Genomic DNA, 17937 nt, shown 5'->3' with positions numbered 1-17937 from the left:
TCTCTCCACAAAACTTTATTCTCCAATGGCAACGATGAGAAATTGCACACAAAAGGTCATTCTCGTATGACATGAAGTGGTTCCACAAAGCAACAATTTCCCTAATTTCGTAGCTAGCATCCACAACACCACTCTCACTAGTATCACAAGTTTAACTAATTTTGACGCCGTCTCTGTAACCTAATTTTAATTTCTTAAAATCCACATCAAATTAAAGAAGAACTTGGGCCATCAATCGATCAAGCAACTCACCTCGTCTGGAATTGGAGATTGCAAACCGGATGCCGTGTAAAATGCCTTCACGACGATGCAGCGGTTGTATCGATTCCAGCGCTGTCATTGTTGTTTGATGAATCGAATTATAGAGAATGAAGTATGGTGTCGTAGATGGTGGCTAAAGTCTATATCTCTGCCGCAGAGAAGCCATGAATGAACTTGTCGCTCCTTTTTCCTCTCACCAGAGGATGATATTCCAATATCATAAACCAAGCTAAATCAGAACATGATTTTAGGACTAAAGTTGTAACAAACGTGCAAAGGAGAAAATGGGGGTAGAAAATATAGATTTTAATTATAGGGGTAATTTTTAAATAAAAAATTAAATGTCAAAACCCTATTTAACATGATTTTAGCCTTCCGTATGATTTTTAAGATATTCCCATATATGCAAAATTTTAAAAGTTGAAGACATGATTGTTGAACCATATTCTTGATTTGCTATCCATTACAATTTCTCATTATTCAAAAAAAAAAAAAAAAAGAAAAAGAAAAACCCTCTTGATATTCTTAAAAGTTTGAAAATGCTTGTAAATTAGAGCTATTTTTTCAATCACATAATCGACCTTTCTTTTTTGGAAAATTGCAATGAATAGCAGGAAAAAAAACATAAGAGTATTTACAAATATAACAATGTTTTTCTAACATGGCAAATATAGCAAAAAAATATAAATACAATTCTTTTTTCTTTTTTTTTTTTTTTACGATTTTACTCTCATTTATGTATTAGCAGATATATCTGATATACTTAGATTTTAGCATATCAATCAATCAATATATATGACTATATTTAGTATATCAATCAATGGATATACTTTATTTAAAGAATATCATTTATATAATTGATATATCGTGACTTAATTGTGTTATGGTCAACATTGTTCATTCGATTAAAATAAGTATTATTTTTTTTTTTTTTTCATGTTGATATAGAATTATTTTCATCCGATGTAGTTCAATGTTGATGTTAATGATATATGTTAAATGCATTAATTTTGTCAATCGATATACCAAGTATAAATTATATTAGTTAATCTGTTCTATTTTCAAATTTTCGATATGATTTTAATGGTATATAAGTTATACTTGATTTGGTATATCGATTATATAATAAATATTTCATATTCCGTATATTAATTGATTAATATACTTGATTTAGAAAGGAAAAAAAATATATTAATGAAATATTGTTGATATACCAAATATGAATGATATCATTTAGAAGTATACTTAAAATTTAACATTGACATTTCAATTGTATATTAGTCCTAATACAAAATAAATTGTAAATAGATCATTAGTGTATCAATGGTATATCATAATGAGTTGAAAATGTTAATAAGTATTTGGTGTATCAGTAGTTTATCAACACTCATTCAAATTTTATTTCATTTGTAACATAGATGTATCCATAGTATATCAATAGTCATTAAAAATTCATTTCATGTACAGTTTTAGAGTATCAATAGTATATCACTCATGATCTAAATCCATTTTACATATTGTGTTGGTGTATCGGTAGCATATCAATACTCATTCAATATTATTAGTGCATTAGTAGTTATAGTTAGATATTTATTCAAAATTAAATTAAAGTACATATCAGTTTATCAATATTGTATCAATGCTCATAAAAAACTAATTTCACGTATATCATCAGTTTATGAGTAGTATCAACATTTTTTCTAAATAAAATTGTAGATATAACATTTGTGGATTAGTATTATATCAACATTAACTCAAAAGTCATTTCAAGTATAAAACATAGGTGTATCATTAGTATATCAACACTTCTTAAAAATACATTTGTTCAAGTATATCAATTATATATTAACAGTGATTAAAATTCAATTTCAAGTGTAACATTGGTGTACCAATAGTTTATCAACATTCATTCAACATGGCTACTATTATCGATTGCACTATTATAAGGTGATTCTGCAATAGACGAATAAGGATTGAAATTGAGTCTACGAATAATAGTACATGAACCGACACTTCTTGACTTATAAATAAAATTTATGAATGATAAATTTGGTATATCCATCGTGTTAAAGGTTCATTGTTGGCAATATTTGTTTAAGAGTAGTGTGGCTTTTGCTTTTTTGTGTTATGTGCCTTCCTATCTTTTGGGTTGTTTTTCAAGATGTCCCTACACTTGCTGTTTTAGACAGAGTGATGTTTCTGAAATTACTGAACCTACATAATATTTTCTTTCCTTAACTGGATTATCATGTCGATTCATTCTTATGATATACTTTCTTTTTTAGAGCGTTACAAATTCGACATTAGAGTTATCTTTATGTTCTTTCCGTTGTGCATATTTAAAGGTTGTTGCTTTCATTATAGGGTTGGCAGTCTTGAAGTTCCTTAGAGCAATTTGTCTTGTAGGTTATTCGAAAACCATACCACGAATGAGTCAATATTCATTGCAGAAAGTTGTGCATGTGCACTGTTGTAGATCTAGAGACTTACTCTGGATCATATTGGTGCTCAATTTAACATCAATTGTTGAGAAGGGCTAAGACTTTGGTGGAGCCGAATTCAAATCAAGTGGTATGATTTCCATTTGAAGTTGAAAAGATAAAAGTCTAGGTGAGAGGAAGTCTCATTCTTGGGGGGGGGGGGGTGGGGGGAGGGGCTAATTATACATTAGAGGAAGTTCTCAACACTATAGAAGAGAGCTGAGTGTTTGATCACTATGTAGGAGTATATCAGCAAACAATGAAAGCAACAAGGATCAATAAGCACTCTAAACTGTCAACTTAAATACCTCCAGCCTTTGACGGGATTATATATCGATTGAGTTTATAACTCGAGTTTTACAAGTTTAACGGCCTATTTTAACTTTTAAAACGAGTGGTTAACCTACGTGAGCATGTAGCTGTTCTTTGTTATAGATTTTAAACGTCTAACCCAATTTTATAACAACTTACAAAATTTTAGACATGCTAAACATCCACAACATATATCAAAGGCATTCAATATTTAATATAACAATTATATTAAATAAAAGAAACTCTAACATGCATACTATATATTATAACATTTTATAATATACTTTCAATGCATGTAACATACTTCCTATGGTGGGATTTTAAATCTACATGGTATACTATATGCTCATAAAATATTTATTTAATTATAACATACATCAAATGCATAAATAATTAAACACAAACTGATATGGTTTTAGACAACCAAACAAAAGCTTAATTATTATAAAACAGCCAGTAACAGCTTTAAAATCGCTTCCGGATCACTTGAACTATTCCAAATCGAACCCAAACAACTTGAACCGAACCAGACCAGCCAAAAACCTTTTAAGGTTGAACCGGACAAGACCTCAAGAAAACCGATCGAACCGGCTACTCTCGCTAGCTCTGGTGTTGCTTGGTTCAACTCTCGCCAACTCCGTTGAAGAATCTCGCTTCAAACTCGATCTCTCGCTCCATGCTCGATATCTCACTTGAACTTGATTCAAAATCTTACTCAACTCGATCTCTCGCTTGAAATTCCAATAAAATCTCGTTCGAGCTAGAAATCTCACTCAAACTTGATTCAAAATCTCGTTTGAACTTGAAATCTCGCTCGAAAAATTCCATCAGGATCTCGCTGAGGCTCATCGTGTAGTGTTGTCATCTATCGTCTAGCGTCTGACTTATCGTGTAGTGCCATCGGCTTGCGTCTTCTAACTATTGTGTGGCACCATCGTGTAGTGCCTCTTCACATCATTCAGCACCGCACGTAGCTACACGATCGCCTCTATCGTTTATACCAATCATGTAGTGCTACTGTCTAGTGCCTCTTCACATCATTCAGCGTCGCACATAGCTAACGATTGCCTCTATCGTTTATGGCGATCATATAGTGCTATCGTCTAGCGCCTCTTCACATCGTTCAGCGTCGGTAGCTACACGATCACCTATACAACAATTCAACGCCTAGCGCCCGTAGCTACACGATCGTTTAGTGCATAACACTTCAACACCCAGCGATCGTAGCTACATGATCTAGCTTTCTCGCTCTCGCTAAAAAGGGAAAACTTGCTTTAACTTCAACAACAAGATTTGAGTAGAGGCTGAAGAATTGGAATCTGCAACTCGGCCTTCTTCACTTGTTTCTTCAATTACATCTTAATTTCAACTCTAATGACTCCAAATAAATTACATACTCTTGAGAACACTATAAGCTCATCAATCAAGAGCCAATTATAAATTTGATCAAGAAATTAAAGAGAAATTAAATGCCAAAACTCAAAAACTATATCAGTGCACCATTTTCATATAACTCGTGAAAAACACCCACACATCAAAATTAAACCAAATTGAATGCTTAAATGGAGCTCTGATACCAATTGTAGGAGCATATCAGCAAGCAACAGAAGCAACAAGGATCAATAAGCACTTTAATTCATTAATTTTGGCAGTAACTTAAAGCATGCTCATACAATAACAAGAGGGTTTTAAGCTATATCTTTATAGAACTTTTTGCAAACTTGATTCTCAGCTGTAAACTTCTCCAAATCTCGTTGTGGACCACCTCAATATCTTCTCCACTATTCTTTTGGAGCTTTAGATTGAGTTGTAGGACTTAAAATAAACTTGAATGAAGAAAACTTAGAGAAGAACTCACTAGAATAACCCACTTAAAGAACAACTTCTTCAAATCGAATTTTTCAGCAAAAACTCTATAGATGCATGCCTCAATTCCACTCCAATCTTCTCTACTTATTGTAGGACTCTCATGCATAGAAGATGGTTGGAGATGTAGCTCATGCTTGGAGTTATTGAAGCCAAACTTAAGTGGGTTTGGTGTGAGCTAGTTGAAGGTGTTGATGGAAAAAACCATAATCTCATTTTACGTTTTCAAACTTTTCAATTTTTACCAAATGATTTCAAAAATTAATTTGATTTCAAAAATTGAAAATATTATTAATTTTACAAAATTAATTTCATAAATTAATTTTCTAATAAAATTAATAGATAATTATTTAAATAATTTAATTAATTCTAATTAATTTAATATCAAATACTAAATTAATTTTACACAAATCCATCTTCATATATTTAAATCATATTTAAATATTTATTAATTCTTCTATTCCATTTAATTCTTAAAATTAAAGTGTAATTATATCTCATATAATTACTAATTCCTTTAATTCTAATTTGAATGTTTCAAATTAACTTATCACGCTACTCTAAAGCTAATCCATTTACGAGCTAATAGGGGGACCTTGCGGACCTACAGATCATAGGCTCCAACAATCTTTGGCTAAACTCATACATCAAATTAACCCTCATTCGTTAACTAATGGGTCACTCCACTAAAGTCATAGTTGAACTTCCCTCAATGTAGATATATTATGTCCACTCGATATAACTATGATTAGTAAGTTAACCTTTCACATTCGTAATAACGGCTGGGTCAAATGTCTGTTTTACCCCCGAGATTACCTATTGTTCCTCAAGTCTCACTGATCCTCCAATGAACAATTGATCTGTGATCCAATCAATAAACTGAGTCTCTCTCAGGCCAATGAAAGGGTGGGCCCTTTGTTCAGGACCCGAAGTCAGCACTTAAGAGAACAACCTCTCTACTATCCCTAAAAGTGGGTAGGAGTGAATTTCTTCTTGCACCCTATGTCCCCGACTATCTACCCGATCTTACCCTTGAAATGGAGGTTTATTAAGCCGACGCTATTAAGCCAACTCTCACCTATGCAAATCTAAGGATACTCCCGAATAAACAGGAGTTCATAGTTAGCTCAAGATTAAGGTCAAGTTACCTAGGTCATCGCTTTGAAATAGTCAGTCTTAAACAGTAAACAACGTTATAAAGTAAGAGTGATTGATTTCATGGTTCGATCTTGTACAAACCCATTTACACAGGACGCCCTCACTCCTCATGTCATAATATGTACGAATTAGAGTCACATCGTTTGTAGCACTTTACAACTCTTTGTAACAACTACAAAGTAGGCCGTATCCAATAGTGTTACCAGAATAAAACACCCAACCTTATTCATATACTATAGATCATTTTGACTATTTACTCGAACCCGATCCACTTTTATGTCTCCACATAAAGTTCAAGTACTCATGTAATAGTCATGGGTCTTTTAGGTTTATTGAATTTCTAATAAGCAATACATATATTCAATAACAACTTATTGAATTTTCAAAATAAGTTTTTATTGTTTACAAACCACGAGTTTTAGGACATAAAACCTAACACATTAATATTCATATACTTAAAGGGAGCCTAAGTTCTTTAAGATGGAGTCTCACACTTAGGGGGAAGTCTAGATGATCTTGCTCGGGGTTAAAATGTTTGTGTGTCATTGTATTTACTACGTCTTTATAGATAAATACAACGTTGTAATCGCTTGACTTTATATCAGTGAAAATATCTTTTCACGGACACACTGTCCTCCCAAATGTAGGTAGTGTTCCCGAATTGGGTTAACAAACACTGTGTTCTGTTAATGCTTTAACTTTCTACATTTATTTTCCGTCGTTTCTTATACTATTGTGACATCGTACTTGACAAGAACTGATGCGAGTTATGATTACCTCTTTTTCACATTGTATAACTTATATACTTTATATTTGGTATATTTGTCAATTGATATACCAAATATAAAGTATATTAGATATACTACTAACATACTATGATACATTAAGTGTAAATTCTGAATAATAAAAATAGAAATCTGCTTTTATTATTATTATTATTATTATTTGCTCTATTTACAAAATCTGAAAAGACATTGCTAAAATGGTAAAACAGAAATGATTTTTTTTTTTTTTTTTACTATTCTTGCAAGTGACTCTCTTTTTTTAGACAACATAATCGACAATTAAGAAAATAGAAAGAACAAAATTGCCATGGCTACACGTGGAACAAGTACAACCGTTAGTCTGAAAAGACGGAAACAAGACATGATCACAAATACGCGAAATAAAAAAATATATAATTTCCAACGAGAGTCGAAATTTGCAAAACGATGAAACGGTGTCGTTGCAGAAAATCGGATGGATTAGGAAGAAGATTATGTGGCAACCGCAAGAGTAGGAAGTTGAGAAGGTAAGAGTTCACTTCCCTCGAGTATCGTTTCAGCCACACTGAGGTAGCTTTCCGCTTCCCTTCGCTCTAAAAATGCTTCTCCATACTCCATCCTCGCCATGTCTCTCATTCAAGATTATCAAGGCACAATCAAAACCAGGTATGTTTCAATCCGCTTTTTCCACAAATGCAGTTCGTTATCCTGAATAATCTTCAGTCTCTAAATTTAGTTTTCTATCTCTCAGATAATGTTCTGCTTGTCTCGGCTTTCAAGTCTTTGGTTCAGAACCAAAGAATTGATAGGTCGATTTCTGTATTACGTGGAAACTCCATTCCGAGTTCATTCACTAGAAATGCTGCTTCTACTGAAGGTAATTTTCAGTTTATTGCTTACTTTTTTGTTGAATCCACTTGTAGAACTGCGAAACCTCCATTGGTTAATGTACAGAGGTTTGTTGAGTTTGGTAATCTTTCACCAGATCGCAAATTCCTACTTAAATGAGTTTGCCTATTTCGCTGTGGTATTGGATTCCCGAGACGAAATTTGATTAGTTGGCAATTTTGTTTTGCGCGGTGAAATTGCATTGTAGGTGAGGAGCGGATTCTTATTAGAATTGTAAATTAGGCGTGGCACGTGCTAGTAGTATTAAAAAAAGTTAACGTCATTTGTTTATCTTTATTATTTTTTGTTTAGTATATTTTAGTTGTTTACGATAATTTACTGTATTATGAATGGAATGCATACTAAAATCTCTGGAAGTTTGCTTCGTTAAATTTTGTTATTTTAATTTTTGTAATATGGTCGTTATTGTCATATACACACATATGTCTTCAAATACAAATATACAGTGATTAAGATTTTTAAAAACTTTGTAACTTCTAGTGTACGAACGTACAAGTTGTGACTCAAAGCTTCCAAGTTTAGAATTTCTCTTAAAACTTCATTCGTTCATTGCTTCAGAATGGGTGTCTAAATATGCCCACATCGAATTAAGGGAAAAAAAAGTTTACATATTTTAAAAGGAAAACAATTCATGGAAGACTTTTTGTTGGTTGAGTTCGAACAGGGTGGGAGATTGAACTATTGACTCTTGCGATGATAATTGGTGCCTTATTTACTGAAAGTTCGTATAGGTAAATTATCTGAGTTTGAAGAGATAAATAAGGCAAAATTATCCAAGTTTGAAGAGATAAATAATAGAAGAATGTATATAAATAATAATATTGATTCATTCATCCAGTTATCAATATTAATGGAAAATTTAAGCTAAGATAAGGAGACCAGGCTATCACTTTGCATTTTTAGACTCGAGTAAAAATTTATCGAGAGTCAAAGAAAGATTATACTCTAAATTTGTTGAGGAACAAGTTAATAGCCGGCAGTATATTATACATGTGAGACTTAGCAAAAACTGAGAATGCACGAAGCCTGCCTTTCATACTATATGAAGTCCAGTGTATCCGCTATGCACAGAACAATATCCATGCTTATATCTCACACCAGTCATCAGACAATCAAGTTAGTATGAGGGTATAGCATCAAATCATTTCTTTAAAACCAATTTGTTTTTGTTATCATTATATCCAACATTGGCCATCTGCTGTTGTTTCATCAATGGTATTATAACCAAACCATATCTTCTGTTTTCTGTAAATTGTAGCTGGTGCTTCTGTAATGTCCACTGAGATGGCTGAGACGGATGTGTTAAAAGCCTTGTCACAAATTATCGACCCAGATTTTGGAACAGATATTGTCTCATGTGGTTTCGTGAAAGATCTTCACATTGATGAGGCTATAGGAGAGGTTTATTGAGAGCATAGAATTGGCAGATTTTTCTGTGATGTCTTCTTGTTGTTAACTAAACTAGATTGTTTGTTGGATCACAGGTTTCTTTCCGGTTAGAACTCACTACACCAGCATGTCCAGTCAAGGACCTGGTAATTGACCCAATCATGTTGTTTGAACAAGAACTGACATATGTTTGGAAGGGTAGACTTTTTGTTTTTAACCACAATTTTTTTAGAAATGGAATTGGTTGTCATCCACCATGGTTCGGTCCATTATTTTTGTCTGTAAATGTTCTACATTAATTTCATTAGTTTATATTTATTTTTGTTAATTTCAGATAAATTTCTTCCACGGTTTTCTTAAAAAACATACATTGCATGACAGTTTGAACAGAGTATTTTGATTATTGCTTGAATGTCATAATTAAAGGTTACATACATTGCATGACAGTTTGAACAGAGGGCTAATGAGGTAGTAGCAGCACTTCCTTGGGTTAAAAATGTGAAAGTGACAATGTCAGCACAACCAGCAAAGCCTATTTATGCTGGGGAACTTCCACCTGGGTTGCAGAGAATCTCAAACATTGTGGCAGTTTCGAGTTGCAAGGTAGGCTACTCATTTTCATCCCGTTTCAACTCAACTTTATATGAATATCTATCCAATGTGTTGACCATTAACTTCCAAGATTGACTTCCTTGCTGGAAAAAAGTTTGTTGCATAATTTCTTTAAATTCTTTCATGTTATATCCGTAAGTTGATAGGCTTTTGCCCATCATTTTTATTTATAAACAAGATAACAAGAAAACAGGGGAAAATTTGGGGGCTTCCCACCTCTCCTAATCCTCACATAGGATGCCCAGGCAAAACACCCCCAAAAAGGGGGGGAGGGGGGGGGGAACTCCCTCCCTAAACAAACAGTCAGGTATATACCCCCACCTCTGTGGCCCTCCTTCTAACTAACAAAATACTATGGGTCCCCGAAAGAATGTAAGCTCTCCTCTCACACACCCTCACTCTTTCTGATGCACTTACATATACGCTTGTTTATTTTGGGGCCTATCATAAACATTGTGGAAAACTGCTATCTAATGTCTTTGCATCTGAGGGGGAAAAAATGGCTACTGTTTTGGCATCAGGAAATTCTGTTATGTTCTCCTCTTCTTTCTTGTTAAAGGAGATGGCTAACATTTAATGCAGGGAGGTGTAGGGAAATCAACTGTAGCTGTAAATCTGGCTTATACTTTGGCTGGTATGGGTGCTAGAGTTGGTATTTTTGATGCTGATGTTTACGGACCAAGTTTGCCCACTATGGTTTCCCCTGAAAACAGACTGCTAGAAATGGTATCTTTTCAACATTTCAATAAAAATTTTCTCAGTCGGTGACGGTAGATTATGAATGTCTAAAATTTCTACAGAATCCAGAGACGAGAACCATTCTTCCAACTGAATACTTGGGAGTCAAGTTGGTATCTTTTGGATTTGCAGGACAGGGTCGTGCCATAATGCGAGGTCCAATGGTTTCTGGTGTCATTACCCAGCTACTGACTACTGCTGAATGGTTTGTGCTCTTGGTAAACAAATTAGAAATCATGAATACATTAGTAAAGAGATCATATTTATTCCGCATGTATCAAACTGAAACTACCAGTTAATTACGGGACTTGGGTAAATTTTAACTATTTAATATATTTTCATTACATATCTACTCTTTTCCTCAAACAAAAGCTCCTAAAACTAATGAAGAAAGAAACAAATCAAGAGAAGTTTCAAGGCAAAAACTAAAACAAAATGTTCTGCATATTTTCCCTCATACCCGACCAACTATATATTTGAAAGTTCTAATTAAAGATACAATTTTCAAATGTACAACTTATGAAGTGTTAAAGTCTGCACTTCTTTTGGTTTAGCTTTAGTTTAATAATTAGATGGTTTCACAGCAATGTGTTATATTTAAATAAGCTAGTCGTTACATTTCATTCCAGTTTACTCTCTTGAAGGTTAGAATCAGTTTCCTCCTTGCATCACCAGAAAAAGGAGATGATCCAATTGGACCTAAAATATCGAATTTTGTAAACTGATCTAGTAGGCACATTTAAAATACAGCTTACCTATAGAATGTCACTATCAATTTATTCTCCATCTACATAACCAAAAAGGAAGAATGGTATAGCTACTAAATTCCTCTTTGCTTATGAGGCCTTAGGAGCTTACGTTTATTGTATCCTGCCGGTAGTTTCTTTAATTATGATCTGAACACATGAATTTGATTTTGTACCTTGTCCTAATAGAACGAGTGGCTACCTATTATCAGTGTAAGGACAGGCAACCATTTTTTAATCCTAATCAGCTGTAAATATTGTAGGGGTGAGTTGGATTACCTAGTTATTGATATGCCCCCTGGAACCGGTGACATTCAACTCACTCTTTGTCAGGTTTGTTTGTATTTTTACTTTAAATTTCCTTTAACCCATTATAATATTTCAAGCCTGTTTGCAATAACAATGTAAGAGTTCACGTTTCAAAAAAATTAACAATGTAAGAGTTCATTGAAATTGTGTTTTCCTTTTCTTTGATGCATTAGGTTCTTTACTCTTCCTCTATAATATAGTTTCTTCCTTGGTGTCTTATTATTGCTTTATTTTCCATTGGTATTTTCTTTGGAGTATATTTGAATTATTGTAGATAGCCTTTCCAACCAGGACATTTCTGCTGACCTTTCTACATCTGAAGCTTAGTTGATTCCGTTGTTTATTATTGGTGATATGATAAAGAAACATTTTCAGGTGGCCCCATTAACTGCTGCTGTTATTGTAACCACACCACAAAAATTAGCATTCATTGATGTTGCTAAAGGAGTTCGCATGTTTTCAAAACTGAAGGTTTGGAATTTCTGATGAAAATTTAATTGATTGTCATTATGTAAAGTTTGCTTACTGGGCAATCCATGAACTAACAGACAGAAGGGTCTGATGATCAGACATACTCTAACTTGAAGATACCGATTTTACTCTAGGTGCCCTGTGTGGCCGTGGTTGAGAACATGTGCCACTTTGATGCTGACGGAAAACGTTATTATCCATTTGGCAGAGGTTCAGGTTCTCAGGCACGTAGCATATCCTGAGAACTATTTTGAAGGTAGAAAAGATTTATCCAACTACAGCTAAGAAGTAGTGTATTAATTGCAGGTTGTCCAGCAGTTTGGAATTCCTCACTTGTTTGATCTTCCTATTAGACCAACTGTAAGTCTGATGTTAAGTTCCCTTGACGACATTTATGAGTGTCCTCTGGCCCAATTTAAATTTTTGTTTAAGCGCTTCAAAGTTTGTTGTTTAATTTGGATAGCTATCAGCATCAGGAGATAGTGGGATACCTGAAGCGGTGGCTGATCCTCAAGGTGAAGTCGCCAAGACATTTCAGGATCTTGGGGTCTGTGTTGTGCAACAGTGTGCCAAGATCCGGCAACAAGGTACTCTCTTTTCACCTTCTAACAATTGTGTTGGTATTATACTAAAGCTTGCCCAATATATTCTTAAGAACGATTTTAATTGTTCATGCTACAAAAAGGATGCTGATTTTCATTATACCTTTCTAAATGTCAGTATCAACAGCTGTTACTTATGATAGAACGATCCGAGCAATCAGGGTGAAGGTACCTGATTCTGATGAAGAATTCCTTTTGCATCCTGCAACCGTGAGACGAAATGACCGCTCTGCCCAGAGTGTGGTATGTTCAGTGATCTTAATTGATTGTAGTTTATTACTTCGATTATTACCTAAATGCAGCCTTTACATTCCTACATTTTCCAATCGTATGGTATTTCAAAAGACAATTAGATGCTTTAGTAATGTTGTGCTAACGGCCACTTGTAACCTCTTAGTAAAATCTTTGGTGGAATGTCATGTCTATGATGACATGTTGCTCTTATTAATGGGCAATAGTACAACCATCTATTGCACCCAATTAAAAATTGCTATGTGACAATTCATTTTTTAAACATTTTTTCAAAAAAAAGAAAAAAAAAATCGGTATGTAGATGGGAGGGCATGGACTTAGCTGCACATGAACAAATTTTTTCTTCATACATATTTACTAGTTGTTTAAATATTGAAATTTAGGAATAATACTTTTTTGGTCTCTAGATTTTGTCTCTAGATTTTAGCCCTAGTTTCTATTTGGTCCTTAGGTTTTAAAATGTTACACATTTAGTCCTTAAGTTTTGAATTTTGTTTCAATTTAGTCCCTAAGTTTCAAAATGTTACAGTTTTATCCATGAGATTTGAGTTTTATTTCAATTTTGTCCATGGATTTCAAAATTTTACATTTTTAACCTCAATTTCATTAAATACTCACTTTCAATCATTGACGTCAATTTCTATTAATTAATTAAAAATACTTATGAAGTGGAATTTTAAATTTAATTTTAAAAGTGATCAAAATAGTGAAACTTAATTAATTATAATTCTTTTGACGATTTTTAATTTATTAATTGAAATTAATTCTAAAGACAAAAAGTGAGTATTTAGAGAAAAATCAATGAAAAATAGGTAGGTTGTTCTATAGAATTAGTCGAGATGTACATAAGATGGCGTAGACATTTATGGATTAAAAAATAATAATTGTAGACATTTATGGATTAAAAAATAATAATTGCACAAGCTGAATAATGATGTTATTAAAGAAATAATTAGATTCAATTTATTTCACTAATATGAGAAATGTTGAAGTATATTTTCTCTGTCGCCAAAGACATGAAACCGGAATAATTTTCTTCAAAAGTTGTCTATTAGTATGGTATGCTTCCCATCAAATGCACATACATGAGGAACAAAGAGGGAAAATTAGGGGGTAAGAGTCCGTTATAGGCTAGAGGGAGAGTTATGCTTTAGAAAATGTCATATGCTTGTATTTTGAGCATTTAGACTCTTTTCATTATATCAATGAAAAGTTGTATTTCTTTAAAAAAAAAAAAAAAAATGTCATGTATGTTAGAAATGTGACCAAAGTTTCACATTGGTTAGACAAGGGGAAAATCATATGTATATAAGTGAGGGAAAATATCTTCATTGGTACGAAACCTTTTAGGTGAAACAAAAAACAAAATTATGCAAGCTTATGCCCACGTGGAAAATGTCATACCATTGTGGAGATACATAGAGGGTCGTCGTAGTTCTTATCAAGTGGTATTAGAGCCATGCCCTTGACTATGCCATGTTGGTTGAATCCTTGGGTGCCAAACAAAGTGGTGAGCCTTGGAAGATGTTGTCATAGTGGAGATTCGTGGTTGAGCTCTATTAGACTAGTGGTGTGCTTTAGAGAAGAGGAGTTGACATGGATAAGAGTTAGATGGTCAGATAATTATTGAGAGGTTGATAGAACTTTATTCAAGGAGAAGATTGTTGGGTATGCGACTAAAGTCTCACATTGGCTAAAAGGCGAAGATCATAAGTATATAAGTGAGGGACTTTACTCCAATGGTATAGAGCATTTTGGGTGAAACTAGAATTAATATCATGTAGATTTATATTCAAAGTGGACAATATCATATCGTTATAGAGATATGTGGAGAGTTGTCATTGTCGATATCAATGTCATGAGATAAGATTTGTTATAGGAGGAAAAGGTAGGGAGTAACGTGTGATCTGTTGGGATTGAGGTCATCCTCTTGTGCTTCTGGTCAATGCACACTAGTTTTTCTTGATTAATGCCTATTATATTATTTGTTCTACTTCATATTCTTTCTTTGACAGAGTACATTCTTTTATAAATTGTAAAATGATTTTTTATTATTATTATTTTTAATTTCTCGCTAGCCACCATAAATTTTAGTAAGTTTTTCTTTTCCCCCTCTTGATATTTGAAAGAAACGATTGTTAAAAGAAGGGTAGAACAGAATGGCGAAGTGATAGCTACCAATTCCAATCGAAACGCATTGTTGGAACTGGAAGATAATTTCTTGGGATTTCGGAATATATGATGTGATGATAGTTGCACTTTAGTTTTCTCTATGCCTTGCTTTGCTCACATCTTGAAGTTTGTGATTCCATTTGAAATTTATAATAACAACTAGCAAGCAGTGAACAAAAAAAAGGGGGAAAAAAACGGGGCGGCTAGCGAGTCAGTTTCATCAATGCTTGTCAATGTACACCAGCTGACTAGTACACAATATTTAGGGCGTAGAAAATTTTAAATTGTAATCAGGCTATTAAACCCAGCTCCTTCATAGCCATGATTGTCATGACTCGTCACATATAGGTGAGAAGAGGATTCTAGTGATTGAGACTTGGTTGATATAGCAATAAATAAATGACAGCCTAAACTTTCAAGTTTCTACTAGATCATTTAATTTTTTTTCTTTGACATTACTTGATCATTTAATTCAATCTATCAAAGAAAACGATATCTTTCGTGTGAAAAGAGAACATTGATCAGTCTTCTTTCATGGTTGATTAAAGACATGATTAAGATTTTAAACCCTAAGACTTGAGAGTTTTGTTTTTTCCCCCAAAACAGGACGAATGGACAGGTGAGCAAAAACTGCAATACACTGATATTCCGGAAGATATACAACCTGAGGAAATCAAGCCCATGGGGAACTATGCTGTGACAATTACCTGGCCTGATGGATTTAATCAGGTGAGCAAGATTGCATTTAGAAATTGTTGATTGAGGAGGGGGGCCATTTTCTTTTGCCTCTTTTTTTTTTTCTTGGGTAAGATATGGATTCATTTTAGAGAATAAAAAAACCAGAGGAGAGGACAAGCCAAACAAAATTGGGCTTTTCTATATTGGAAGTTTGTCAATCGATATGCAAATTATCAAAGAGAGAAGTCAGCGCAATAACTAACCTTATCTCTATCTTCAAGTGGGAAAAACACAAAGAAAAAGATCTCTAGCATTATAACATATACCTAACACTGATGTCACAAATAAATGCGAAGGATATTGACTCGCTTCCAAACCAACCATTTTAAAATCTGGGGACAGGTTGCTAGAGTGACTGTCTATGTTTGATTAGCGCTATTGGAAAATTCCAGTTTTGTAATTCATTTATTTATTTTTTTGGGAGATTTCCAAAAATAGAAAAATAAGGGAAATTATTTACACAAAATAGTAAAATTTTAATCTTTTTTTTATAGAGGCTGATAGAAATCTATAGAAACTGATGGAAATCTATCATGATAGACGTTGATAGAAGTCTATCAGTATGTATCAATATTTTTTTTGCTATTTTTGTAAATAGTTTAACATTTTTCTATTTGTGAAAATTTTCCTTTTTAACTTTTTTTTTTTGCTTCAGACACTTTCTGACTCCACACCCCACCCCTCCCACTGGCCAGTGAGGATCATGCAATAACAAATACCTTAACAAGGAAAGAACAATAAAAAAGAAGCAGATAGGGACGAGGCACATTAAGTACAAGATTAAGAATGACTTTGAAATTGTTAAAATTACTTTTGTCATACTTAAAATCATCGAAATACATCTTTAATCACTCAAAATCAATTCAGTGTTTAATTTTACATTTTTAAACACAATTTTCATATTATTAAAATTGATTTGGAATGACTAAAAACATTTTTTAACTGATTTTGAAAACGACAACAGCGATTTTAGGGAGTGTTTGGTCCAAGGATTTGGGAAGTAAAGAGTTGAGGGATTTGGAATTGTGAACTCCACCTCTTGTTTGGCTCAAAAAGTTTGTGAGTCTCACTATTAAAAAAATATTAATTTCTACTTTATTAACTCCTTATACTATAAGCTCTAGAAGTTCACAACTATGCAGACTCCACAATTCTATGGAGTTCACGACCCCACTCTTTGCCAAAACACCTCCCAACATCATTTCAAATATGTAGCCTGCTAAAATTTACCACCCTGATTGTGGATTATGAAGGAAAGAAATCAACTGTGTTTTATAAATAAGTTCTGATGTAAACCTTATTTAATGTGTAGATTGCTCCCTATGATCAACTGCAAATGATGGAGAGGTTAGTTGATGTTCCTCAGCTAACTCCAGCACAGGTAAAATTGTAGAATTCCTAAATCTTAAGTTGGACTTCTCTAATAGTTCTTCCATTATCGATGATGGTGTCGTTTCCTGCAGGCAGTGTAGAGTTGCAAGCAAATTTGAAGATTAGGCTATGAGAAATCAAGATTGTTGAATTAAAAGCATACCACTTTGGATGAAGTTAGAGATAGAAATCCTTTTTTTCAGTTATTTTTTATGTAATATTGTAAGCTTGTAATGTAATTGATGCTTAAAAGCGAGTTGAAACGGTGAAATATCAATCTTATGCATGTAAATTAGAGAAACCTATCTGTTTCTTTGTATTTTGTTATCTGACAGCATGTGGTGTAGAAAGAATCAATATCCACCCATTTCTTCGCCAATCTTGATTAGAATTCTTGCAGTTCAGACTGAATAAATTAAATATAACAACTAATCTTTCGTCTATATGAATAGGAAAGTCATCAACGTCCCTGTCCCTTCATAAACTGAGAAAAGAGCTTGGACGGAGACGAGAATACCTTATGTGGAATTTGCGAGAAGTTGATTCTTCTCCAGCAGTTTTTATCTATATATATATATATATATATATATATGTATATAAATTAAAGAGAAATACTCAAATTCATCGGTGTTGTATCTATTTTTGTACATTTCACTTAGTTGTTCAATTAAAAATTGTCATGTGATAAATATTTTTTATATAAAAAAATTTGAATGGTTATTTTTCTACTATGTAAAAAATTAAAGTTACATGTAAATGGGTGTAGTCTAGGCCATACCTAACCAAT

General features: G+C 33.3%; 1 protein-coding gene across 2 annotated transcripts; it reads left to right on the top strand.

The window, feature by feature from the left end:
- The first annotated feature begins 7297 nt into the window (after positions 1-7297).
- On the top strand, positions 7298-17529 carry LOC120071348 (fe-S cluster assembly factor HCF101, chloroplastic). Of its 2 annotated transcripts, XM_039023569.1 has the most exons (16): positions 7298-7507; positions 7593-7718; positions 9009-9151; positions 9235-9285; positions 9587-9742; positions 10334-10477; positions 10552-10694; positions 11499-11568; positions 11920-12015; positions 12150-12239; positions 12322-12375; positions 12479-12602; positions 12736-12860; positions 15648-15770; positions 17092-17160; positions 17243-17529. In XM_039023569.1, the coding sequence occupies exons 1-16, from the start codon at positions 7441-7443 to the stop codon at positions 17249-17251; spliced, it is 1590 nt and encodes a 529-aa protein (XP_038879497.1). In that variant the 5' UTR covers positions 7298-7440; the 3' UTR covers positions 17252-17529. The 2 variants fall into 2 exon arrangements, with proteins under 2 accessions (XP_038879497.1, XP_038879498.1); XM_039023570.1 differs by lacking the exons at positions 7298-7507; positions 7593-7718 and adding an exon at positions 7764-8878.
- Positions 17530-17937: the final 408 nt, after the last annotated feature.

Source organism: Benincasa hispida, chromosome 2 (assembly GCF_009727055.1).
Source record: "Benincasa hispida cultivar B227 chromosome 2, ASM972705v1, whole genome shotgun sequence".
NCBI classification, from domain to species: Eukaryota; Viridiplantae; Streptophyta; class Magnoliopsida; order Cucurbitales; family Cucurbitaceae; genus Benincasa; species Benincasa hispida.
Note: the sequence above shows the minus strand (reverse complement) of the source record. Positions and strands in the feature narration are given on the sequence as shown.

Excerpts from the sequence above, each read along its gene's own strand:
- LOC120071348 (XM_039023569.1), top strand. The coding sequence starts at position 7,441 with ATGCTTCTCCATACTCCATCCTCGCCATGTCTCTCATTCAAGATTATC. Across the intron at positions 10,695-11,498 it reads CTACTGACTACTGCTGAATG|GGGTGAGTTGGATTACCTAG; the intron begins GTTTGTGCTCTT and ends TAAATATTGTAG. Across the intron at positions 12,861-15,647 it reads ACCGCTCTGCCCAGAGTGTG|GACGAATGGACAGGTGAGCA; the intron begins GTATGTTCAGTG and ends CCCCCAAAACAG.